Here is a 27,679-nt window from a genome sequence, read left to right as displayed (position 1 = left end):
TAATTATATGCCTTTTGAAAACTATAAAAATTTACCCTTCAGCGTTTTACGATAGGGTTATGGTAATATGTACGTTCATAATATTAAGACTTGATACTGGAGGTATATACTGTTCTATATACTTTTCACACAGAGTATCGCCTCACGTGTTTTTTCACCTCCTTGATCACTCTCGTGTAATTAAACACTTCCTCTCTATCCCACTTATCCTTATTTACCTGTCGTCGTATCCTCTCTAGAACAGACACCCCCTCTCTGTCTAACACAGAATCATACTCTTCGTACCTCACCCTGACACTGACATCCACCCCCGACTCCAGGAGAATCTGCACATTATCCACCCATCCGTCGTCATAATAACCCCTATCAATCTGTGTGAACAGCAGAGGTTTCACATCATACTCATCATAATCAGTATACAACTGTATCCACTGATTGACATCCAGACCCACACATACAAGATGCTTTAAAGCCTTACAATCACTTTTTACGACCGCATAATACAAATCTTCCCAGTCCTCCATACGCCAAACACGTCTCCGTGTCACCACCACATCATCCTTACTGTCAGTCATCACGTCACTGTGTCTGATGTTTACCAAACAGTCGAACAAATGTAACTTCATTCTTTTCAAATGTCTTTCATTCTCTGTTCTTAATAATTGCTTTACAGAACCAATTTCATTCCTAATTAATGCAATAAAGAAAGCTGACATGCTTTCATTATTTTTGATAGTTGAGTCAACACCATACCCATCAAACATTCGTATTATAGCAGGGATGAAATTTTTATGAATGATAAAAAAAGCTATAGAGAGAGGAGTGTTTCCTGCCTTATCCTGCATATTGACATCACTTCCTGCGTCTAGCAGCTTTTTAGCTATATTCATATACCCATTCTTACATGTTGCTGTCAATGGTGTATCACATTGTCCTTGTAGATTGACATCAGCCCCTGCCTTTAATAGCCCGATCACAATACTTGTATGCCCCTTGTTACAAGCTGCTGTCAGTGGTATATCGTCATCTCCTTGTAGATTAATATCAGCACCTGCCTTCAACAGCTCCATCACAATACTCAAATGTCCGTCATAACATGCTACTGTCAGTGGTGTTTCATACTTTCCATGTAGATTTACGTCAGCCCCTGCACTTAGCAACTCTTTCACAATTCTCATATATCCACCCTCAATTGCTGCTGTTACTGGTGTTAAAAATTCATCCTGAGGATTAACATCAGCTCCTGCCTTAAGTAGCGTTTTAACCACATTCATATATCCACCTTCACATGCTAATGTCAATGGCGTAAAGGTTAAATCGCATGCTTTACAATTTTTACCACGTAAATTGACATCAGCCCCTGCTTTTACTAGCTCTTCCACTATATCATCGTGTCCGTGAGAACATGCTACTGTCAGTGCTGTATAAGATTCAATTTTTATATTGACATCAGCTCCTGTCTTTAACAGCTTTATCACAATACTCAAATGTCCCTTATAACATGCTGCCAAGAGTGGTGTTTCATACACACTTTGTATATTTGCATCAGCCCCTGCTTTTACCAGCTCTTCCACTATATCTTTATGTCCACCCCAACATGCTGCTGTCAGTGGTGTATAAGATTTAATTTGACGATTGACATCAGCCCCTGCCTTCAGAAGCTCCATCACAATACTAAAATGTCCACCATAACAGGCTGCTGTCAGTGGAGTTTCATGTATACTTTGTAGATCTACATCAGCTCCTGCCCTAAGCAACTTCTTCACAAAACTCTCATGCACACGGTCACATTCTACTATCAGTTTTGTATGATAATAGTATTCATCTTGTAGATTAACATCAGCCCCTGACATTAGCAGTTCTTTAACTATATTTAGATGCCCGCCTTGGCATGCACCTTTTAGTGGTGTTTGAAAATAACCTTCTAGATTAACATCAGCCCCTGCCGCTAGCAGCTCTCTTACCATATTTAGATTTCCACCCTCACATGCTGCTATCAGTGGTGTAAGATTATCTAACTTACCTTGTAGATTAACATCAGCCCCTGCCAGTAGCAACTCTCTAACTAAATTAAGATGTCCACCCTTACATGCCACTTTCAATGGTGTATCCAACTTACCTTGTAGATTAACATCAGCTCCTGCCAGTATCAGCTCTCTTACTAAATTCAGATGCCCATTCTTACATGCTGTTATTAATGGTGTTTCTACCTTACCTTGTAGATTAACATCAGCTCCTTTTTCTAGCAGCTCTTTTACTACATTAAGATGTCCACCTTCACATGCACCAATTAGTGGTGTATGAAACTCATTTTGTAGACTAACACCAGCCTCTAGCAGCTCTCTTACTATATTTAGATGCCCATCCTTACATGCAGCTGTCAGTGGTGTATCAAACCCACCTTGTAGATTGACATCAGCCCCTGCCTCTAACAGCTCTCTTACTACATCTAAATGTCCACCTTCAAATGCGGCTATTAATGGTGTTTTCCATTTTCCTGGTTGATTAACATCAGCCCCTGCTTGTAGCAGCTCTCTTACTATATTTAGATGTCCACCATTAGATGTGGCTATTAATGGTGTTGCATCCCGATTTTGTAGATTGACATCAGCCCCTGCCCCGAGCAACTCCTTCACTATACTTATATATCCACCCTCACAAGCTGCTATTAGTGGTGTATCATAAAAACCCTGCGGGTTGACATTAGCCCCTGCCTTTATCAACTCCTTAATTATACTTACATGTCCACTCTTACACGCTGCTGTCAATGGTGTATAATAATCATCTTTCGGGTTGACATCAGCCCCTGCCTCTAACAGCTCCTTAACAACTCTCAGATGTCCACCCTCACACGCAGCTTCAAGTGTTTCGTTTCCCAGTACATATTTAAAATCTAAATCTGGAAAGGTCATATAAATTGTGTTTCTTTTCAGATATTTAATAAACATTCTCACAGTTTCTAAATCTCCATTGTAACAACTCAGCAAAAGTAAGCGCTGGTGTTCAGATATTGATCCGTCAATGTCCCAGTCTCTGAATGACCATAAATTTTCTATTGGACAATTTGCTGCAATATTCTTTTCTCCGGGGTTTCTTGTATACAGTAAAGCAAGATTAAAAGAATTCAAAAAAAGTTCAGATTGCGTTTCTTTGTGCGACTCAGTTTGCTCTAAAATATATTGTAAAATCTTATTGTGTCCGTAGTAAACCACCCAGCTAATAACCCGCACACTGTATTTTGTTTTCAAACAATCACTACCATAATTCACCAACACCTCCTGTCTGCGCCTTTCTCTGTTTCTCTCCTCCCTCTTCTCACTCTCCTCCCTCACAAGCTTTCCTTTACTCACTACCTTAGACACGTCTTTCTGTTCTGACAGAAATAAGGATTTCAGCTCTGAGTAAGACTTTGCTTTTAACACCTCAATAAAAGCCTGACAAACACTGGGGTGTTTTAAAATATCATTCATAAATACATCATAAAGTTCCATATTTTCTATATCTTTGTACAAACGTTCTGCTAACATAGAGTACTGATCCTCCCCTATCCTTATACAGAGATCAAATGACTCCATTTTATCACTGTTCTCAGCACTTAACACGACTTTCTCCCCTTTCTGCGAACTTTCACAAGCAGTGTTTATTTCTTTTTTACCCCCACTATTGACTGCAACTTTTTCACTTGCTTGCTTTGGTTCATTCTCTAATTTAAGCATTTCATCTTTTTGAAGCTTTACATAGTTAGCAATATAACTACTATTCATAAATTGTAAAATGAGATCTAGGAATTGAGAACCAAAATGATGAGCAATGATTTCAAACATGGAGTCATGAATGAAGGTATACTCAGTACCATAGAGTTTTGTGTATGTCCCCTCCATAGCTGCCAATGCTTTAACAAATTTAAATGGATCCGTGTAACTCTCAACTTCACAACTTTCTAATGCTTTTGATTTCATTTCGTAGAAGGCCTTATTTTCTGTGTTTTGTAATATTTCTTTTGATAATTTATTGTCATTTAAAAGGCACAAGACCAACGTAGCATAATGTAACCTATTCTGTTCCTGCATTTTGTTAAACTCTTTTAAAATGCATTCAGTTGGACAAGTAAAAAACCTAATGTTGTTCCTAAATTTGCCTCTTTTGATATGATTTACATCCAACGAGTTGTGTGATTTTTATCCCCGAGCCTTTGCGAGGGGATAAAAACACACAACAAGTGTGGATAAAAATCATATTCAACTACAAAACATTCAAGATTTTTTTTATCCACATTTTAATACTTTTCAACCGATGTTATAAAACTGATTTTATATATTAGGAACTGCTTCTCCTGCTATATTTTACTTCCTCACGCTAACGCAAAAATTTTTGTAGTCAACGTCATAACTGTGGCTTATGAAAACGATATCCCAACACTATTTCCCGGCCTTTTAGTACAATACTTATGATTAACAGTTTCAAAACCTTGAAAACCCCAAAAATTGTTTAAAATTTTATTAAAAATGGAAAATTTTGAATACTGGAGTATCAGGGCTAAATAACAACTTCCGGTAATGGGTCTCCAAGAAATTCATTCAACCGTTAAATAACTGATTTGGCAAAGTAAAAGATGTTCTAACTTTTTTGTTACATAAGGATATGGAAAGTTATAACTCTGCATATAATTTTCAATCCTAAAATTAGGGTGTTGCGTATACCATTGAAATAAAAGAGTATATTTAAAATTAAATCAAAATATTTTGACATGTAAAAACTGTTTATTTTAAAAAAAATGTACTTTAAGGCAAATCGCAAGCACATATATGCATTATGAAATAGTAACCAAAATTTTAAAAAATATAAAATTTATTGAGAGAGAAAACATATTTCTAATATATATCAATGTTAATTACACATGATATATAGTTCAGGCCCATATTGTTGCAATTTCAGTTGGAAGGGGGTCACACTTATGCATGCTTAGTTGGCAGGAGTACCAAACTATCAGAAGATCTTTTGGAAAAGGTTGAAGAAAAACCTTCATCATTTTAATTGAAGGACAAATCATAATTGACTGCCGTCACGAAAAAAGGGCCCTTAAGGTCAAATTTTCACAAATTGACTTTTTGGTAAATTTGGTGATAGCCATGACTCTTGAATGCAAATATACATAAATTTTGAAAATATCTCACTTTTTTGATATTTTATGAGCATTTTAAAGGGAGGCGCTCCAAAAATAACTTTGAGTGTTTGAAACTGAAAACGTAACGACGTCACCTGCGTCTTATTCAATTTTCAAAAAATCTTAAAATCACGTATTATTTAAATAACCTCAATCGTTTTGAGCATTTAAAATATGAGAAAGTATTTATTTTTTTCCTCCAAGCGTGTCAAATGTTTAACTATTCCTGAGGTATTTCGTTTGTTATTACTATTTCTATGCTAATTTTAGAGCAGATCTAGTAATTCGTAAAAGGGAGGGGGAGGGGGTGTCTAGACAGAATGTAGTAGCGGTTTATAACATAATCAGTAGGGGAATAATATTTGTTTAAATCCATAAAAAATCATTCTTTTTATAAAAAATAATCTAATTCAATTTATGAAATATATAAAGAATTTGTAACACATAAAGAATAAAAGAGAAAAAAAATATTAGATAGAGAATCCCATGCAGAAGGACACCACGAGCAAATAGGGGCACCCCTCAAAAGAACATCAATCCAACGATAATGAAAAAACTTGTGAGACAGCATTCACTCACAATCACACACGCAAGTAACTTTCTTCTGTTACTATAATAAAAAAAAAACCATGAATTTTCTGTATCACCAAAAATTAAATTGAGAAATAAATTCAGATACGCTAGGATACGCTAGGATATGTAATCTTGTTTTTAAAAACGTTTATTGCTTTATAAATATTCTTGAAAAAATATAAGTTCCCTTCTTCCCTGCAAGCAGATTTTAAATTTTTTTTACGTTTTTGGAACATTTTATTTAAAAATTAAAATGTTTTAAGCTCTAGGTTTCCAAAAATGTGTATACAATTCATTTTCGTCGCCTGTCTTAGTTATGGAGTAGAAACGTGGTAGTAAATTGGCAAATAAAGGACAAATGAATTATTTATATACCGTATACCTAAAATTGAAACTTTCTTTGAATTTATGCCTCAAATTTAAACCGTCTTTTAACTTCTTATTTTTTGAAAAATTAAATCACAATAAAAATCGGTCACAAATATTTATGCTCATTTACCTTTTTTTTAAAAATATATTTTGTGGCATCTGTACCCTGTTTCACATGAACACAACATTTGAAAATTTCTTACAAGGGCCGCTTCTATGATCTTAAAAAAATATCTATGTATTATAGTGTTTAATTTAATAAAAAAGATGGCAATTGTGAGGTTCTTGTCTCTTTTTTTTATATTTACACTAAAGGGTCTTGATTTTCTGTGCGAAATTACATTTCCATATTAAAATTTTGACGATATCTATTTGAAACTGAAACTGTATGTATACTTAGTGGAGTCTTATTTATCCGGATGCTTTGATTCCTAGTCAATTTGCCCGGATATGTGAAGCGTCCGGATACCGGAATTACAAGTAAATAAAACTTTCGTACCGATGAAAAATCGTTCGGATACATCCGGGCCGGATATCCGGCTTCCTGATATCTGAAGGTCAACTGTATTTTTACGCAAGAACGGCTGGCCCTTAGGAAGCCATTTCAGTTGGGGAGCTATATGTTTTTTTCAGTTGTACATGTTGGCACTTTCAATCACCAAATTTTCCTTGTCAAGCGAAACAATTTTTCACGGCCACGAATGGTCATATACTTCGTATTCATTTTCCTCCGTGAATGGCTAATTAACTTGATATAAGCTTTCATAATTTCGATGCGATTGTCTTATCCAATGATGAACTATTATGAACATTAACAATAAAGTTATTAAAATGAGGCGATGCTGTTAATTAAGTAAATATTATACCGTCTAATCTGACTCTCTTTCGCTGAAATATTTACTTAGGCAGACCATTTTTTCCTTAATCAAACATAAAACACTGCCTTATTCTTTAGCCCTATAGAGCACGAATTTGACTAAACTACATCAAAGAGTGTGTATGTGTGTGTGTGTGGTGGTGGTGGTGGGGGGCATTTCAATGTAAACTCCATCCCCTATCCCCGTTGCTACTTGCTGCGATTGTAATGATCAATATTTTCTTTAAAAGAAGAAAAATTTGTGTTTCTTTATCAATTACTTTCCGTAGGGTCATGTAAGGATTACGATATAAAGTCTTATCTCAATTTCAACGGAACTTTAAGAAATTAGTGTCAAGATATGCGGGGTATTTTGATACATGTATCAGAGTTGAAGATTTCAATGCAAAATGTGGTTTATTTATTTCATATCAAGAATTCAACATTCAGTTTTATAATAATATTTCACGCTCAGTTTTTAAAGATTTTAAAAATGTTCATGACTTTTCAAAATTATAATTTGTTACATACTTTTTGCTCTTTCGGTGAATGTATTTCAAGAGATGTAGCCATATATATGATATCCGGAAAATCGTACTTTTTTTTGCTTAATCTATAGTTTTATTTTTCCTTTTGGTTCCTCATTCATATTATCATTGTCGATGTAATATTGTTCATTTCTTTAACATTGGGTATAATGCTTTTGGGAAAAGTCTACAGTAGCTGTATTTAATTTCTTAACATATTGCAAAATAGGCTCGAGTTGATTTCATTCAATCATTTCATCGGAACAATTTCAGAAATTTGAAACAAAAATAATTTCTACCATACAATTCCTTTGAATGTATTTATTTGATCATTTTAGATTAGTATTTGAAACAAAATTAAATTTAACAAAATTGTGACATCCCTATCATCCGTATTTTTTTCCTCATCATTCTCTATTACTGTTAATTAGTAAAAGGTAAGTTATTAAAACTAAAAGTAAGTTATTTACTGTTGATGTAGGTTTGGATCTCCAATGTTACCAGTATCTTTATCTTATAAAAGAGGGATTATGTTTCTACTAGCTTAACATTTACCGGTCTTTTTATCCGGATATTTTTGTTAGGCTTGTCTTCTTACCCCCCCCCCCCTTAAAAAAAATTGAAATCGAGAGTTCATCGAAGGCTGGCTATCGGGGAACATCAGTGTAATTAAATATGGATTAAAATGACTAAATACCTTCTGTATGTTTTACATTATTACATAATGGTAAAACATAATTATATTTTCAGGGAAAAAGTAGCTCTTATAAAAACGGTAATTACTACATGTATATGTGCATAGACCTCTCGCTCGCTCTTCTCTCTCTCTGACAAAAATATACTAGTCTAGTACATGGAATATACCTTTGATACTGACACTTCTTAACATGAATTCAAATTAAAGTATTTGTAAATTGCCCAGAAAACAAAAAAACAGCATTTTCAATTTCGTCATGCATAGACATCGTTTTAATCGCTGTTCCAGAGCTAGCAATTTGTGCATGTCCAATGTCCCGTATATCAGCATCAAGTTAAATATTCAAACAAAATTATGAATAAATTTACGTACTAAATTGTAATCATATCATATACCTATTAAAAAATGACCGCATCAAGCTTCAAATTTTTGTTACACTTTGAATTCAATTTTATTTCTTGTTTACAAAATGCAGTCAACAAAAATTACTTCCGTGTTTACAATACCGCGACTTTGACGTCGTTTTCTGAGCATTGTGACGTCAAAAGATAAGGGCCCTTTTCTCATGACGGCAGTCATATAATAGCTATGTTTTCTACAGTATATTCTATATTATTATTTGGGGCACGACAAAGTCTGAAGAAGTTGTTTTTTTTTAAAACTATACAAGATGATATGATATGCTGCTCTTTGGCGTCGTTCTACGTCGATGATTGTTTTCATTTTATATATCTCAGTTGATTCGTTACGCAAGAGCATGTTCTACATATGAACGATTTCTTAAACGAGGTAAATTATTGACAAGCAAGTCGATGAATCAAGAATATCAGGAGTGTCCTTTAAAATCATCATTTTGTAAATTTTTTGGTCGCTACAATGACCTTTTCAGTAAATACAATTCATCTTTGAGACATATGTTTACTGACATTTTTCATACTTATTGTTATTCCATTATTTGTACACTGAATTGACGACGGATTTTTGAGTTATTCCCCGATCATGACAAGGAGCATACGACGGGTGTGACCGGTCAGCAGGGGATGCTCACTCCTTCATGACACCTGATCCCACCTCTGATGTTTCGGAGGTCCATGTTTGCTTAGCTTTAAGATTGCATTGTTTTATGGACTTTTATAGCAAACACTGTTTGTTATCTTCATATCCTTCCTTCAATAGAATTTAAAATAAGTAAAAAAAATAAGGTCTAAATAGTTATTACATATTAAATTATGCATGGCTGCAGGGTCCAGAGTTAGCCCCCTAAAGTTGTCGATACACTAGGTATCTGTAAACATCTTATGAAATCATCGGAGTAAGTGCTATCATGGAAAAAGATAGGCGCTTACTTGAGTGGTATAAAAGAATGCTTTTTGTTACGAAAGAAAATTGTTTTGATGAATAAATATTGAGCCATACAGAAATACAGAATAAATACTCCAAGGATACCTTTTCAAAGGAACTTTTGACCTTTTTATGTTACTATATTGACAAGTTTGCTCCATTTATAAGGTACATGTACCAGTTTTATCTTGATTTTAAAAAATTAAAAACCACAAGTAAAGATTGACAATGTCCATGAATTTTTTTTAACAACCCTGGTTTAAATGCAGATATTAATGACAAAAACACATAAAACAAATTTCGGGTTTTAATGATACACAAGTTTACAAAAATAAAATTAAAATATTGTAACTTTCAAATATGAATAATTAAAAATGATAAATGATTAGTTAGATAAAAGAAAATGGAAAAAGTGACACAAATATCAAGACATCGTCGATGGACCAACTCATGATTTGGTCAATAAAGATATCGATCGGGAATAATAATAATGGAAAGAAAATTGACACCAAAATAATTACCCAGTGGCAAGTAGATTTGCACAAATGGTTCAATATTGATCAAAAACTTTTTAAACTTGTAAATGAACAACATGTACAACATACAAACTAAATTTAGTTTTGTAAACATTTATGTACATTGAAATACACTGAACAGCTAACACAAATCTCTCATTCTAAAATCTAACTACCAAAATACATGTATACTGAACAAAAAAAAAGAAACGCATAATCAGAATAATAGGAAATTCTAAGTTTTCAGTTTAAACCTTATATTATTTAAGCGATTTTAGAGTGTTGTGATAAAATTCAATATTGCAAATTGAAAAGTCAAGTTGATGTCATTTTCAGTGCCCCCAAAATCAAGGGGCATAACAATATGTACTGTGCAAAGTGTCAATGCTAGTGGATTTCTAATGTACGGATATTGTGGAGGAATAACATCTCATTTCAGTCTCTTGCGAACAATTTATGCATTTTTATGCATATTTTATCATCCAGCAATTATAGCAGCAGTTTTACAGCAATTTCTAAATCGCATGAGGTGATGAAGGGGGGGGGGGGTTACTGACGGTCCTGCCTGGTTTTGGTTACCTGCGGATGGCATGATAGTGGTCTTCAGACGTTAGTTTTAAGCTTTCAAAGCCCATTGATTTATTTCAAATACAGTTGCAACTTCCTGTTGCGTAGCTCCATTTAGTATCATCGTTAGCCTGGTTGTATTCATCTTTGTTTGGGCGTGGCATTGCAGTATCAACACTGCAATCAAATGTAAAATATGGGTTTAATAGAAGTGTGAAAATTTTCTCTAAATCCAAAATATCAATGAAAATAGACAACTGATTTAGATGAAATCATGAAAAACACTACTTTCATAAACATGTTTAATCAAGGGAGATAATTCAACACTTGGGTTTTAAAACCCCATGTTGTCCTTTAAATAGGTCACAGGTATCCATTGATATAAAAAATAGTTGTTTCATATACATTCTAAAAATTTCTTTGACGAGTAAAACAATATGCGTTTCTTTTTTTTTGTTGAGTATATATTCATTGATTTCAATCAGATGTACGTAGTTGTATGCGACATATGCATTAGAATATTTTAACATATATTTGAAAACACATAATCCACATTCTGCAAAATTTGATTTGCTATTAAGTAACGTCAGTAAATAGATTAAAGCCAGTTTGCTATTACTTGACCTTGCTTTCCATTGTAAAGTCATATATTAGTATTTTTATTTTGTAGAAATAAAACATTTGAACCTATCTATGAAATAATTGATATATGAAAAATTTACAAAAAATAAATTCATTCTTTATATTTCTTTTTTAATTGAATATAAGAACTTTTGTTGCTATATCTATACATATTTCACATGAGTTATTTAGTATTAATAAAATTAGTCTGAACATGTATCAAAAAATTTTTTTCATTACCTTTTACACACACCGTTGTTGCTACAATTGTTAGGACACAGATTTTGTACGATGTTTGTTATTTCTGGATATAAGATTCCTGTAGCGTCGAATTCAACAAAACGAAAGATCGTACACTGTTTCTAGACCTTCTACGTGGATCTGTGTAATAAAACACTTCATCGCCTGTCATCTGAAAATGATTGTATCAACGTAGTAGAAATTCCAAATTTCATCTCATTAACAGACACCCCCTCTCTATATAACAAGATGTAATGTTCTGCAATGGAATTTTCACCTTTATTAGCCGTATTGCTGAAATTAAGAAACAATACTTATCGTTGGAGTAACATTTCATTGCTGATTATTTGTAGAAACACAAACAGTTAAAAAAATTTAGATCATAGAAATTGTTTTTTTATGGTTTTTGAAAATACCTTTATGTCCACACATTTGACATGGTTATGTTAGTTAGATCTGTAACCTTACAATCACTTTTTAGAGGCCTGAAAAGATCTACACAGGCTCTTTGCATACATCGTTTGTACATAACACTGTCTCCGTGTCACCCTAAAATATCAAGTATAATTTTATTAAACTTCAGCATTCCATTTTAAGCCAAAAACTATAAATATATGTAATTCAAGCATTATTGAAATGAAATAAAGGAACAATAATCTTTAACGCATTTGTATTAAAGTCTTATTCACAAGATATAATTTTGATTTTAATTTATTTCTTAACATAAAATGCTGATATTTTTTTTTATTAATGAGAAAATGACTATAAATATTTTTTTTAAAAAGTGAGGGAACTACATGCATAAACTGTCCTTTTTAATGGCGATAGAGTCAAACAGGTTTTATGATATAGGGTAAAATTCATATTTACTATTTAATTTACCATTTTTCTTGAAGTTTGTGGAATATTCATATACCCAGTTTTTTTCCTGCTGCTGTTTTCAATGTGGTGTATCACTTTTCCTTTTTTATCGTTGCAGGAAGTGAAAGAGCTGTAGGAACATTCTGATTTGCCATCTTCCGTACAAGTACAATGCGGCACTGATATGGTTGATAAAGACTCCAAATTATCGTAAACGTCGGCATCACCGTTAAATAAGTTTTCATTATCTCTTACTCTGAAAATAAATAAAAATATTTCCATTTCTATTTTTTTTCTCTGTGATAATTCTTGTAAGTTACATGTAGCCCCTGTTGATTTCTTGACAATTCTACCGGAATGTAAATTTGGTAGGTCGATAGGTCAGGAGCTAAGTTGTTAAAAAATACTACTAGGAAGTTTACATTTATAAAATCAGCAACATCATACCCTGTGAAAAACAACCATTCTCTATGATAAATAAATCCGTGCTCTTTGACAACATAGACAGCCCCTTTTTCAATAAAAATGAAACTCTTAAAGTACTTTTCTTATCCTTGGTAAACTGCAAATTTGTTTTATTGTACACAAAAGTACCCTAGATTTGATATTGACAAGAAACATTAAGAGTTTCTATCATCATATTTATGTAGTTTTTTTAATATTAGGCCTTCGATGAATTTGAATTCTCTTTGGTTTTTGTCAGAAACCCCATGGGTACACTGTCCTTATCGAGCATTATGTGATATGTTTATATTTATACGTAGAAAAATTAAATTTAAAAAAGAAAGATGTATGTTGTTTTACGCCCAATTTTTTCACTGATGTAGAGAGGTCATCATACATCGGTGAAGGGCTTCAAATTTAGACCTATACTCGACACTCAGGACCATTGAGCAGTGGGGGATGTTTGTTTGTGACGAAATGATTTGAAAAATACTTTTTTTGGTCAAATAATTCATTTAGATAACAAATATCAAATAAACACCTTTGAAAATTGATTTTTATGTTAAACGTAATCATGGTGCAAAAAGGTCATATTTATTGTTCCGTAGTGCTAAAAGAATCACAATGACCCCATTTTTAGTTTTGATTTATATATCAAACACCCAATTTTATGTAAATTCCCTAACAATCTACGTGATTCAAGATCAATAATATACAACCTGTCAATGATTAAAAAGCAAAAGCTTCTCTACGTATGAACAATTTCTAAAACGAGGTAAATTATTGACAGACAGGGTGATGAAACAAGAATATCAGCAGTCTCGTTTAAAGTCATCATTTCGTTAAGTTCTTTGGTCGGTACAATTATCTTTCCAGCAAATACAGTTTATCTTTGAGTCAAATGCTGACTGACGTTTTTCAAACTTAATGTTAGTCCATTAATTATACACTGAATTGACGAAGGATTTTTCTGGTATTTCCCGATCATGACCAGGAGCTCATGTGCAATATGACCGGTCAGCAGGGGATGTTAACTCCTCCATGGCACTTGATCCACCTCTACTGTTTAAGAGGTTTGTGTTTGCTCTGCTCCTATTCTGAATTGTTTTATGGACTTTGATATTGAATACTGCATGTTAGTTATCTCCATACCTTCTTGTCTCTGACCAGTAGAGCTAAACATAAAGTCTTTAAGCTATTTGTGTAAATTCTAAAAAGCTACTTGACAAAAATTCTAAATACTTTTGATATCAGGAACCAACCTCCTTAACATAAATGTTGACATTTTTCATACAAGTGACCGGTTGACAGGGAATGCTTATTCCTCCATTGCACAGGATCCCACTTCTGATACTTTAAGAGGTCTGTGTTTGTTCAGTTCTGTTTGTATAATTTTCTTCGATAGAAGTCGAACTTAATTACAATCTGTTTCCTCCATATTTCATATACTTGTTACTGCTAATTAACCCAGTCTTAGCAAAACCAAACTTCCCCTTAATTCACAATATAATATTTTCTTAGTGCGTATACTTTCGTCGCATATAAAATAAGATACAATATGGTGATCTAAAGGTATACGATTTATAAATTTAACTCGGTAGGGGATGCATACTATGCCATGGCGCCTGATCCACTTCTGAGTTTTGGGAGTTGAACTATGTTCAATCTCCCATGGTTGTCACGCGATTTCTAGCGAAGTAATTTTACAATGAATTATATAGCGGCCGTCGTGGTGCTTCTGTGTCGACCAATCTACTCCCCTGTGATATTCAATATAAACTCGCACCAGTCTATATAATCTCGCAGAAACGTCCGCAATAGAAATAGTCCATCTCATTTTTCTGAATTAATCTTATTTTCATAAATGATTTGAAAGTAAATTAAATTGAATTTTATTTAACTTAATTTGAATAGCTTATTTTTGTTATATTCCGATTCCTCATAAACTTTCAATTTCCGGAATATAGTCCCATTCTGCCATTTATCAATCCTCATTATTCAAATAATCCAGTGCTGTTAGTTTGAAACATAAACATAGTGTAATGTAAGGGTAAACTTTATGGTTAACTGTTCAAGTTGATGTCAATTAAAGTTCATTCTCTCCTTTGTATCCCAAGTGGTTCGATGGCCATGATTTAGGAATGAATAGTTTGAAAGGGTCGGAATTATTTAAAATATAGCTTTTGTCTGCTGTCAGAGTAAGAAGCTGCTAAATACATGTAATGTGAAAAGGAACGTTAAGGTTTTACACAACTTCTTTCAATTTGTTTCAGCAGAAACACAGACGTTTCGCTTAAAAAATACTACGAAAAAAAAAAAAAACACTGTCGGACATATATTTGTTCTGACAAGTAAAATGGACTGTTAGACTGAAAAAAAAGTTTTGCCAGACAAGACACATGCACCTCATTTTTTTTTACGTTGGTAAAGGGTGAAAATGATAGCATTTAAATGCTAATCAAGTTTTTTGATATTCGATATCACAATTTCAAATGACATTAATTTTTAATTTCATGAATTTATAGTCATTTAGTTGGTCACGTGTTCAACACTGGAGAACTGAACTTGAAAAATGTACGTGGCTTTAATTAATAATTATATTTTTAATAAAACAATTAAAATGAATCTAAAAATGTGCTGGCTTTAATTAATAATATATTTTTAATAAAACAATTAAAATGAATGTTTGTGTCTGCAGACACATGGTATAATAATCCCTTCTGTGTGAAAACATATTTTTTTCTTGTAGTAGCTCAATAAACTATGTCTGATTTTTAATTACATTTGAATCAATTCAAAAATCACAAACATTAATTGTCACTCGCGTGGAGCAGTTGTTAAAATAATTTGCTCTAGAGATTCAAAGTAAGATGTTGATCCTTGCGTCGCACGTTCGAATCCTGCAGGATGCATTTCGAGACGAACTCTTTTGATGAGACCATTATAAACCGAGATCCCATTTCGCAGAAGTTCCTGGCACAAAACTACCCCTCACTACTCAATGGTTCTGAGTGCTGTGGATAGGTAAAAATTTATAGACTTACAGTGTACATGTAGATTGCTCCATCGGCAAGTGGTAGTGTCTCAATATGAAACGTAAAAGTAATCAAACAAAATTAAAACAAACATAAATGTAAATCCCAAGTATTCAGACATAATTACTTCTATATAGAAATTATTTGAAATGAAATTTAAAAGTATTGGTGGTGGGGGTGTTTGTTTGGTTTGGTCAATGTGTTGTTAGGTTTTTATCAAGTAATTTGGACAGTTTTTCTCTGCCCCATCCCTAGTGGTAGAGCGTTCGCTTCGTGATCGGGAGGGCCCGGGTTCAATTCTCGATCGCGGCGCCGCGTCATACCTAAGACGTAAACAAAGGTAGTGACTGTTCCTTTGCCAAGCGCTCGGCACTAGAAGTGAAAGTCACGGGTCTTTCGGATATGACCTTAAAAACGTAGGTCCCGTGTCACGGTAGGCGTTGGCATTTAAAGAACCCTCACTGCTCAATGGCCCTAAGTGCCGAGTATAGGTCTAAATTTGAAGCCCTTCACCGGCATCGGTGATTCCATATGAGTGAAAAATTTTTCTCTCAGGGACGTTAAACAATATACAATCAATCAATCAATCTGCCCTTCCCCCCTAAACACACTTTCAAAAACGGTGTAAAGTAAATTGAACGTATTTTTAATGCTTGGTGTAAATAACTTTCGAATCGGCACTAATTGACCCGTATCTAAAAGTAGCTGCAGAACTGTAGCTCTCCGAAAAAAATATTTTGGCAGACCGCAGAGTTACAGCGCCACCAGTAAAAACTGTACATTTACTGTGCACGAAAAATTGAGCTTAGTACTGGACTAACTCTCTCAATTCTTACCTCAAACGTGAAAAAAGATTCTATCAAAAATTTTCTCCTCTATGAAGTTCGCTTATATTTGACATTTGCATCGATGTGCGTTGGACCAAATTATCTTTCAGACCAAAATTGTAGCAAAAATATTTTAACAACATTTTATATGATCTCAATTTCAAGGCCGGAAGGGCTTTTAGCAACAATTATAAGGAATGTTTTGTTGTGGAAATAGTGTAAGAATATTTTAGAACATGTCAGTAATATTTTGATGTGACAGTTAAAAAACATGGAAAAATAAATCCATATATGTACACTTTTTATTTACAGTTTTTTTTAAATGAGTGGCACTGTAGCTCTCTGTTCTATCAAAATATTTTTTCAAAGAGCTACAGTTCTGCAGTTCTGCAGCTTATCTAAAAGAACTCCATGATCTTTGCAATTCAAATCAATTGAAATTATTTTTAATGTTTTGTGTTGTATCTCTAATAATTTAGTTCTAGCTGACTTTAATCTGAAAGCATGAAATGTTCCTCTACTTCCTGTGAGATCTTTCAGATTACAATGTTCAACTCCCATGAGTACTGTCAGTACTTTGATTTTAAAGGACTGTGTTTCTTTACTATTTCAGAGGATGTTTGAGTATGATTTTTGTTCTTTTTCTCTTGATTTCATTTGTCTCATCCTACAGAGTCTTAAAAAATAAAATCAAACCTCCAAGAATTAGAGAAGTCGTTTGGATATATGAAACCAGCCTCATCTGTAACAGAACCGTTTCGCCACCTCAGGTCATTTTCTGTGGCACCATCAAAATATCCACATAAACCGTCTACATTTTCTATGTCAATAACTGTGGGGAAAATGTCAATGTCGATGTTAAAATGACCACTCCACTTCAGAATATAAATGGACAAAGACGTGCCAGTTGGAAAAAATATCTACAGAAGTATAAAACAAAAATATTCGCCATATCAGTGAACAACAAGCAGATTCCCTTAATAATTACTCTATACATGGATAAATTTTTGCACCAGTTGTATTTTCCCCACTCATAGGTGGGCGAATTTAAAACGGGAAGAATTTAAAACACAGATTTTAATGTCTTTAACAGAACTGTGATTGGTTGAATTTAAAACGGAACAAAGTATCTGCAAGTAATATCTGATAGGGTGAAAATAAAACGAGAAAAAAAACTATAATACAATCAAAATGGAAGAAAGATTTTCATGCAATTACCTTGTATTACATGTCGTTGACTTTTGTTGCTTTTAAGACATTGTCTTCACAAAGTTCAAAGTTTATGAAGCTGTTACCTTCACAGAAGTTTATTACAAAGACGTCTCTTCCGGCTCTTGCTGCGACTGCGCATATGCACTGAGGATCATCGTATGTCGGAATACATAAATGGTGTTTCGTTTGTATCTATCAAAGAAATTTTTTTTATTATAACATTTCTATCAAAATATTTAGAACAGTAAAGCAGATATTATCAAAAATGTTTATTGTTATAAAAAAGCATAGAAGTACTTATTCAAATTTTTTGGCGAACTTTAAAATTCTGTTAAGTTGCCCTCATGACTCAGGATAAATATTTTATTTTTGATTTGTAGAGATATAGGAAAATCTTTTTCAGAAAATTTTTAAATACTTGTTAAAAGTATAAGCGGAATAAAAAGGGGAAAAAATATCGTAACCTTGAATGTATAAAACGTTTTTGGTCGGGCGATATTCTTCCTAGTCGTTCGGGAGATGACAACCAAACAATTTTTAAAATATATATATATATGTCAGAAGGCTAACAACCATCCTTTCTAATAACCTTTTAAAAACTGGTTTATTGTAGTTTATTATAGAATTAAAGTTTTTGCTTTAGAAGATCCAAGTTTTATACTATTATAATCTGTGTTCTTAAATATAAAGCTCTGAAATCTCAAAATAAAAAGTTCTTGAGTAAATCTGAATATTGAATCAAATTAACAAAGTATTTTCCATAGCTAAATATAGTAAGTTTCAGTAAAGTTATATATATAATCAAAAGTTGTATTCCATTAAAATCGGACTATTTCCTCGGTGTTTAAAAATAAATTTTGTTAAATACTGTTAAAATATATTTTAATTCATAATAAAAGTTGCATCATCAATGAAAACATTTTAAATTATTTCCTTTAATTTTTCGATAGTTTTCGGAATTTTATTTTGGCAAGAACGACTACTGTCTTAAAAAACTGGTTCCCGGCCCCGTGATCGAGACGCTAATGGACGATTTTACTATGTTAAATCCCCAAGACTTTGAATTTGCCGCCGTGTGTATACACCGGTTGACCCCGAGGGTTCGTATAAATGCAGGAAGTTTGGGGGGAAATCAATTTACCTATCGGACATAGGCTGACGACCAAGGTATTTATTTTATTTTGAGATATTTTGCAAAAACGAGCTGACGTTCCGGTTGTGGCACATACTTTTTGGGGCCAGGCACCAGCTTATTTAAAGTTACGTAGTAACAATTATCCAAATAGTTTCTTCAGTCATTATTACACTGAAGATCGTGTTTCTCTTAGAAGAAGTAGAAATTCCCTGAAAAAAATACTATAGTATATACATGCTGCTGTCAGTGGTGTATTATAGTAAACTTGTTGATTGATATCAGCTCCTGCTTCTATAAGCTCCTTCACTACACTCATATGTCCACCCACACATGCAGCTGTCAGTGGTGTATGAACCTCACCTTTTTGATTGACATCAGCTCCTGCTTCTAGCAGCTCCTTCATTACACTCAAATGTCCACCCCCACACGCGGCTTTAAGTGCTTCGTCTCCCAATAAAAATTTAAACTCTAAATCTGGAAAAGTCGTATAAATTGTATTTCTTTTGAAATATCTAATAAATAGTTTCACAGTTTCTAAATCTCCATTGTAACAACTCAGCTCCAATAATCGCTGGTGTTCAGATATTGATCCATCTATGTCTAAGTCTATGAATGACCTTAAATTTTCGACTGGATCATTTGCTGCTGTTCTATTTTCCTCTTCTCTTGTTGAATTAAGTAAAGCAAGTTTGAAAGAATTAAAAAAAAGTTCAGACTCTGTTTCTTTGTGACACTCAGTTTGCTCTAAAATATATTGTAAAATCTGTTTGTGTCCGTAGTAAACCACCCAACTGATAACCCTCACACTGTATGTATGTTCTAATTTATCATACTTCTCATTCACCAGCGCCCTCTGTCTGTCCTCCTCCATGCTCCTCTCATTCCACTCCTCAATCTCCTTTCTCATACGCTCTCCTTTACTCATTACCTTAGACACATCTTTCTGTTCTGATAGAAATAAAGACTTCAACTCTGAGTAAGACTTTGCCTCCAACACTTCAAGAAAAGCCTGACATACCTGAGGGTGTTTTAAAATATCATTCATGAAAACATCATACAGTTCCATATTTTCTATATCTCTGTACAAACGCTCTGCTAACATAGAGTACAGATCCTCCCCTAGCCTTATACAGAGATCAAATGACTCCATTCTATTACTGTTTTCAGCACTCAAAGCCTCGTTTCCCCCTTTTTGTGGGCTTTCACAAGCATTGTTTTTTTCATTTTTACTCTCACCGTCGATTGAATCTTTTTCACTTGCTTGTTTATATTCATTCTCTAATTTGAGCATTTCATATTTTTGAAGCTTTACATAGTTAGCAATGTAACTACTACTCATGAACTGTAAGATGAGATTTGGGAACTGAGAACCAAAATGATGGGCAATGATTTCAAACATAGAGTCATGAATGAATGTATACTCAAAACCACAGAGTTTTGTGTATGTCCCCTCCATTACTAACAATGCCTTAACAAATTTAAATGAATCTGTGTAACTCTCAACTTCACAGTTTTCTAATGTTTTTCGTTTCATTTCGTAGAAAACCTTATTTTCTGTTTCTTTTAATATTTCTTTTGATAACTTATTGCCATTTAACAAGCACAAAACCAACGTAGCATACTGTAATCTATTTTGTTCCTGCATTTTGTCAAACTCTTTTAAAATGCATGCAGTTGGACAAGTAAAGAAACTTTCAATGTTTTTCCTAAAATTGGCCCCATTTGAGTAGAGTTTACACAAAAGAGGAAACATCGCCGATGTTTTTCTCAGTAATGTAGGGGACAATAAATCTTCATCCAAGCCGTACTTCTGAAGAATCGCTTTTTTGTCGTCATCATTCAATGTATTTTCTGGACTACACATTTTGATTACGCTTTCCTCATTAATGAAAAATGATTTGTAACATTCATTAAACACTGCTTCCCGACAGGTCATCAACACTTTTGTTCTTTTATTGGAATGATCTGAAATTATTTTTTCATAGTCAACTAAAGCCTCTAACTTTTGTTTTTGAAGACCTAATACACCTACCACATCATCAATGACAAAAACCTGTGGATGACGAGAGTCAGAATAATCTTCAATCTTCCTAATGTCTATAATAGGTACAACTTCGTATCCTTCTTCCTGGAGTAGCAGGGCTATGTGATGGATCGTTGCTGATTTTCCGGACCCAGGGACTCCAACAAATGTCATATAAGGTTGTCTCTTGACTTTGTTCAGCATTTCCTGGAAAGTGTGAGTTTCACTGTAAACCTCATCTTCTTCTCTCCATTTTATCACTTGTCTTTCATGAAGATCTGAAATATATCATATTAAGCTTGAATGATACCGGTGAATTAAAGGCAAAAACAATTTCTCAAAGAAGATGAAAGGGCCAATTGACATTTACGATCACTTGACTAGAATCGGATTAAAAAAAATTATACTTTTACACAAATCACCAGTACAAGCGAGATTGTTGATTATTGAAATCCTATATGCCAAAGTCTTTATGAATGGCTTGCTTTGATTTGAAAGTCGATCTTACTCGGAGCTTGCTTTTACGAAATGAACCATTAGGAGACAAAAACTGCTATATGCAGGAGATGTTGAATTCCACTACTACTACATATTATCATAAATAAGAGAAGTTAACGATAGAAAAGCGGACGTCATCCAAATTGACATACAATTTTGTTGTTTGTTATTAATAAACTCCCAAATATGAATTAGAAAAAAAAGTCGTTGATATGACATTATGTTCAGTTGAAGGTTAAACTTGTATTATTTGGATAAAACTGTCATCTGAGGTGATTAAACTTGGGTTAATTTAATATGACCAATTATTCCCCAAGCATCTGCAAGTGACACAAATTTACACTGTTTACTTTCATTTTTTTAAAACAAATAATGAAATGAAAAGATTATGACCATCTGACCCCAGTTGATGGCAAAATAAAGATGACAAATTTTGACAGTTATAAATATTCTAGAAGTAAAATATTTACATTTTAGATACTATTTTTTTGATTCAATTTATCAAACACCTAAAACAACAGAATGACCTCTAATCCAATAATATTTTCATGATTAATTTTACAATCATGCACGTTTTGTAGATTTGTACATACCCTTAACATTTGGAGGGATGACTTCCTCTATTTTATCTAAAAATAAATTCGGAAAATCAGTTTTAGGTTGTCTATCGATAAACCTCTTTATTAAAAGAAGTTTTCAACTACACCAAACAAAATGTCATTATTTAGTTGAACATTCGATTTTTTGGGGTTTCTACGTTATTATTTTTTGCTTCAAGTTTTGTAAAATGTGCTTCATAAGTAAAATTTTATTTCATTACACGTGTGTTAGTAACACTCCTCTAATGAAAACTACTGTTTAGAGAGGAGGAGGAAGAATCGACGTTTATGACGTCACAATAGTCCGTACTGCTATACAGTAGCCACACAAACTGAAATTTAGCAAAACTGTAGCTCTTTGCTTGAGAAAATTCGGACAGATAAAGCAGACAGATCCAAGCGTTGTAAAGACCTTCGATTTATGCCGACGATTTTTTGTAGCTACTTAAGGTATTTATTTCGCGTAGTTTTAAGCTTTCTCTGGCTTTAAGAATGGAATCCAATAATAATTCATTCATTTGACTCTTAAATTTGATACTTTGTTTACCTTTTAACGGTTCGAAACAGTCCTGTATATAGTTTGGAAATGTTTGTTTAAAAGAGTTCCATTCCGACGTCCATAAACACAAATGGCCATTTGTTAGCTGTTGAGAGGTACGTTAATGATCAGGACTTAAAGTGGAATGTATGGTTAATTGTTAAATACCATTTAAAATGATTTTCAAACCTGGGTAGTAAAAAATGCAAGAAAAATACCCACAGTGAGCGACAAAAAAAAAAATTGCCGGCGTATATCGAAGGTTTTTACAAGGCTTTATCTGTCCGAATTTTCTCAAGTAGAGAACTACAGTTCTACAGCAAACTGAAATTTAGATACTAAAATAATAAAAATTAAGCTGAAATTTTTCTGACTTCGTCTTTTGTTAAACATGGTTAAATAAATTTCTTATTGTCCTGTGCACCGTCCAATAAGTTAGCTGTATGTGTCCAATAAGATTCAACTTATTGGACAGGTACAGGTTAAATTGTAATTTGAACAAAGGGCGAGGCATATAAATAAACAGTACTTAAAAGGCAATGACAAATCAAGCAATTTTTGAAATATGAACAACGTAGGAATTTAGTATCGTATAAAGTTACATTAAAAAAAATCCTATTGGAAATGGCACAAATATTCCACAGTAAATTGGATGTCTCACATTCATTATTGTAGACGCATCCGTAGCTCCGATTATAAATTTCCTAAATTCATAGTTCATTGTATTAGATTCATTTCACAATGATTGGTCCACAGAACACACATAGATTCCAAACCTTTGGCTTATTGCCTATTTAAATATCCATTTTTCCGCCTTTTTCACAAAATGTCGCTTACAAAATTCAAACGGAATTTTGTTTGTTGTTTCATGAATATTTGTCCATCTAGTCTCGCGTAATTGTTTGAGGAGTGTCTGTCGTCTGTCTTCTAAGTTCGAAACCTACGCATAAAAGAGACACTGTTGCATTTTTAGAAAAAAATTACATCAGATATAATCTCCAAATTTCATAGAAAATGCTTAAAGATTGGTTTGAGGATAATCCTTCAAATCCAATTGCTTTACAAAAGTTAACTTTTAACGAGAAACAGTTTGTTGCAAATACCAAAGCATTTGAATATACATGTACACATGTATATCCGGATTTTACTGTTAAAAAATTGACCTGAAGCATCGTGGTTTAATCGATAAATGGCGTCATCAAAACACTTGCTTCTGAAGGTAATTTTATCATAATTATAATGTACTACGTCATCCTTGGTCGTTGTGTTGTAAAATGAATAAATTGTCAAGAATTTATTAGAACTAACTTTTACGCATGCGTAGTATATATAAAAAATGTCATTTTTAAAGATTAATGAAACTAAACAAAGATAATGTCCTTATTTTTCGATATAAAACACCTCTCGATGATTCCTACTATTTATAAAGAAAGAAGAAAAACAAAATTGTTTTTTTTTAGCTTAACTTAATAAACAGTGCCAGGTAGCCATCCAAGCAGAACGAGACCCTTACCTGTGGTTGTACAATAAGTTAACAATGGAAGTGTTCTACAGTAGTGAAATGTTTTAAGATTTAAGGTTTGTTAAAACATTTCTGTGACGTCATCTTTTGTTAAACCTGGTTCAATAAATTTGTAATTGTCCTGCAACCCGTCCAATAAGTTACCTGTAGGTGTCCAATAAGATTCAACTTATTGGACAGGTACAGGTAACGTTAAAATGAGAACAAATGGCGAGGCAAATAAGAAAACAGCACTAAAAAGGCAATGACAAATCGAACAATTTAATATGAAAAATGTAGGAAATTAGTAGCGTTATATGTTAATATTTCACAAAAAATTCTATTGAAAATGGCACAAATAACCAGTGAATTGAAGGTCTCAGATTCATTATTGTAGACGCATCCGTGGCTCCGATCATAAATTTCCTTAATTCACAGTTCATTGTTATATACTAGTAGTAGATTCATTTCACAATGATAGATCCACGGAACATATAAAGAATCCAATGGACACAAAAGATGGATGAGAAGCATGCATTTTTTTTTATACAAACAACCTTGGGCTTTTGGTTTATTGAAATACCCATTTTTTCCGCATTTAGCACAAACTTTAACTCAGGAAATTCTAACGGAATCTGTAATTTCGTCCGGTGATTTATGACCATTTGTCCACCTAGTCCTGCGTCGTTTGAGCGAGTATCTGTCGTTTTAAGGAGTGACTGGAGTAAAATTCTTATGGGTCGAAACCTGCACACAGAAGAGAAAGTGTTGCATTTAAAAAAAAATACATCAGAAATAGTCTCCCAATTTCATATAAAATGCTTAAACAGTTGTTTGAGTAAAATCCTTCAAATTCTTATGCTTTACAAAAATTACCTGTCAACGGAAACTGTTTCTTGCAAATTCCGAAACATAAGAATATATACCCGGATGTCACAGTAAAAACTTGAACTGAGGCATCTTGGTCTAATCGATAAATGGCATCGTCAAAACACCCGATTCTGGAGGTCTTTTTTTCAAAATTAAATGTACGTCGTCTTCCGTGGTCGTTGCGTTGTAAAATGAATATATTGTAAAGAATTTAGAAGAACTGACTTTTACGCATGCGTAGTATGTATAAAAATGTCGCAATGCGGATAAATAACACTAAACAAAGTTAATGTTCATATTTATCGATATTAAACACCTCTCGATGATTCCTGCTATTAATAAAGACAGAAGAAAAACCAAAACTGGTTTTCTTTGGCCTAACTTGATGAACAGTGCCAGGAAGTCATCCAAGCAGAACGAGACCTTACCTGTGGCTGTCCAATAAGTTAACAATGGAAGTGTTCGACAGTGGTGAAATGTTTTAAGTACGTTATAAGCCTCAAACTGACCATTATGTCAGATATTAGACTCTCCTCGGCGCTAACGCGCCTCGGGTCGTCTAATATCTGACATAATGGACAGTTTTCGGCTTATAACCAGTATGCTATGATAAGGATATGATAATATCTAAGGCTTTCAATACCTAATAGGAACAAATTCAATGAAATTGAATACATAACAGATATGTAAATAAGCATTGAATACCCAGTATATGACAGATTTGGTTAGAGGTATCTCCCCTTTTTTTTAATTTAATAAAGAAATAAGTTTTTAAAAATTTAAGTGGTAAAAAAATTTCAATTGCCATTCTATTTTTTATGTTTCAATGCATCTTTTCACTGCAGTATTTCTTATGTTCAATTTATTTGATTTTTTTTTAAAAAACGCTTTTCCCTAGAGACTTCAATGCAAACTTTGTTAAGTAACTACTGCTTGATTAATGATTATTTAAAATACTTTTTGGCGGGCCATCCTTTTCTACTATAAAATGTTTTTATACAATAGCAGTATCAACTACAGCAATTATCTTGTGACCACCCTAACGAAAAGATAACATAGTAAAGTAGAGTGAACACTTTGTTATTATCAAAAAATTGATTTACTATAGTGAATACTTTGACACAATTTTTTATCATACTGATAGCTATGGTGATCACTATAGAAATCACTGTGGAAAAACCTTGATTTAGAATAGTAATAACTAATAGTAGTTATTTTTGTTAGGATATTCATGGACACAATATACAATCAATCAATAAATATATTAACGTCTACTCACCAACAATTTTCTGTATTTTATTGCTGTTGTCCTTTTCATTTTCTTCTAATTTTCCTGGCAGAAAAAAACAGTTTTTAAGTATGGATTTATTGCAGAAACAAACTTAAACAGTATAAAGCTTCATGTCGAACTGAATAATCAAATTTACTTTTCAGGCCTTGAACCATTTCTCTAGTTTCTGCATCTTCTTCAGCCTGTTTCCTCAGTTCTTCTATGTAATGACAGTCACGGACAGGGTCCATGGTCTCATGTCTCAAAAAGTCCACCTCTCTTTCAAACTTGTTCCCGTTGTTGAGGAAAGAATCAATGTCCACAACTGCTGATCTGACAGTGGACCAGATTATGTTAAAGTCAGCATTGGAGAGGACGGGACTAGAAGAATGTACACACTGATTTCTGGCAATACGGATTCTCTCAATGTTGGCAGAGAGAGATCGATCTGTAGGGTCTGGATCATATCCCCAGCCATTGCTGTGAGGTGGTATACCACAAATGTTTCTAAGTAGTATATACAATAAGGAAATGTCCATATCACCATAGTTCCCTGTATAACTACTACCTCTCGGTAAAATAAGATTCATCTGTTGAGCTGTCAGACGGGGAAGATTACTCCTCTTTTGTTTAATGTCGTATGGGAATGTTGACAGAGGTACATGGTGAACTAAAACATCACGTAACTCATCTGTACATGGACCCAGGAGAAGTCGACAGGCTCTACAGGCATTTGTCGTCTCCTCTGTAGAGGCGTATGGGGAGGAGGCCATAGCAGTCGTTTAATGATTTTCTGAAAGGTGGTTACAAAAAAAAATGGCAATCAAATAAAAAAAACTAGAATTGTCTTTTAATAGAACTACACAATCCCTTTCACACAGAACACCTAGAAACTTGCTTACGTTGACATAAGTATAAAGGATTTCTGCCTTCTTAAAGACATTGACTTTTGTTAAAAAGGCAGGTTTGTAACACTTCTTGGCAAGAGGAATGTTTATGCTTAGTATAAAAGATAAGCCTTCCAAAATGCAAGGATTACCTTTATGTGCATAGTGACACATCTGCATGTCATATGTAACCTCAAAATTATACTTAGAAAAGAAGGGCTTTAGTAACATATAATCATCTTATTTAGAACAAGAGGCCCATGGGCCTTATAAGTCACCTGAGCATCATGCAACAACTTTACAACGATTGACTTTGGTTTATGTTTTAAACTAGACGCCATGGCATTCACAATTTTGAAGGAGGCACCATTGATAATTAAAAATACATGAATACACTTAGCATCTTTAGTTTGGTTACTAAATACCCACAGACAGAGTAGGGGAACAAATAAAATGCATTTCGACTAATCAGTAATATTCAGCAATAATCAGTATAATGCCACTACCAT

The 27,679-nt window shown here is 33.4% G+C and overlaps 1 protein-coding gene and 1 long non-coding RNA gene across 2 annotated transcripts; both read right to left on the bottom strand.

Moving 5' to 3' along the window:
* Window positions 1–27,073, bottom strand: LOC134228824 (uncharacterized). Its single transcript, XM_062710529.1, has 6 exons — window positions 26,441–27,073; window positions 26,293–26,346; window positions 22,099–22,134; window positions 19,219–21,285; window positions 17,334–17,469; window positions 1–4,140 (listed from the first exon to the last, which is right to left on the bottom strand). The coding sequence occupies exons 1-6, from the start codon at window positions 27,054–27,056 to the stop codon at window positions 126–128; spliced, it is 6,924 nt and encodes a 2,307-aa protein (XP_062566513.1). The 5' UTR covers window positions 27,057–27,073; the 3' UTR covers window positions 1–125.
* LOC134228823 (uncharacterized) lies at window positions 12,484–18,026 on the bottom strand. The gene is made up of 3 exons (XR_009984078.1): window positions 17,856–18,026; window positions 17,334–17,557; window positions 12,484–12,587 (listed from the first exon to the last, which is right to left on the bottom strand). It is a non-coding gene; the product is annotated as an uncharacterized LOC134228823 (long non-coding RNA).
* Window positions 27,074–27,679: the final 606 nt, after the last annotated feature.

This window comes from Saccostrea cucullata, unplaced genomic scaffold (genome assembly GCF_032062105.1).
Source record: "Saccostrea cucullata isolate Sc308-1 unplaced genomic scaffold, CSIRO_AGI_Scuc_v1 ctg16045, whole genome shotgun sequence".
NCBI lineage: Eukaryota > Metazoa > Mollusca > Bivalvia > Ostreida > Ostreidae > Saccostrea > Saccostrea cuccullata.
The sequence above is the reverse complement of the archived record's forward strand: the minus strand, read 5'-3'. Positions and strand labels throughout refer to the sequence as shown.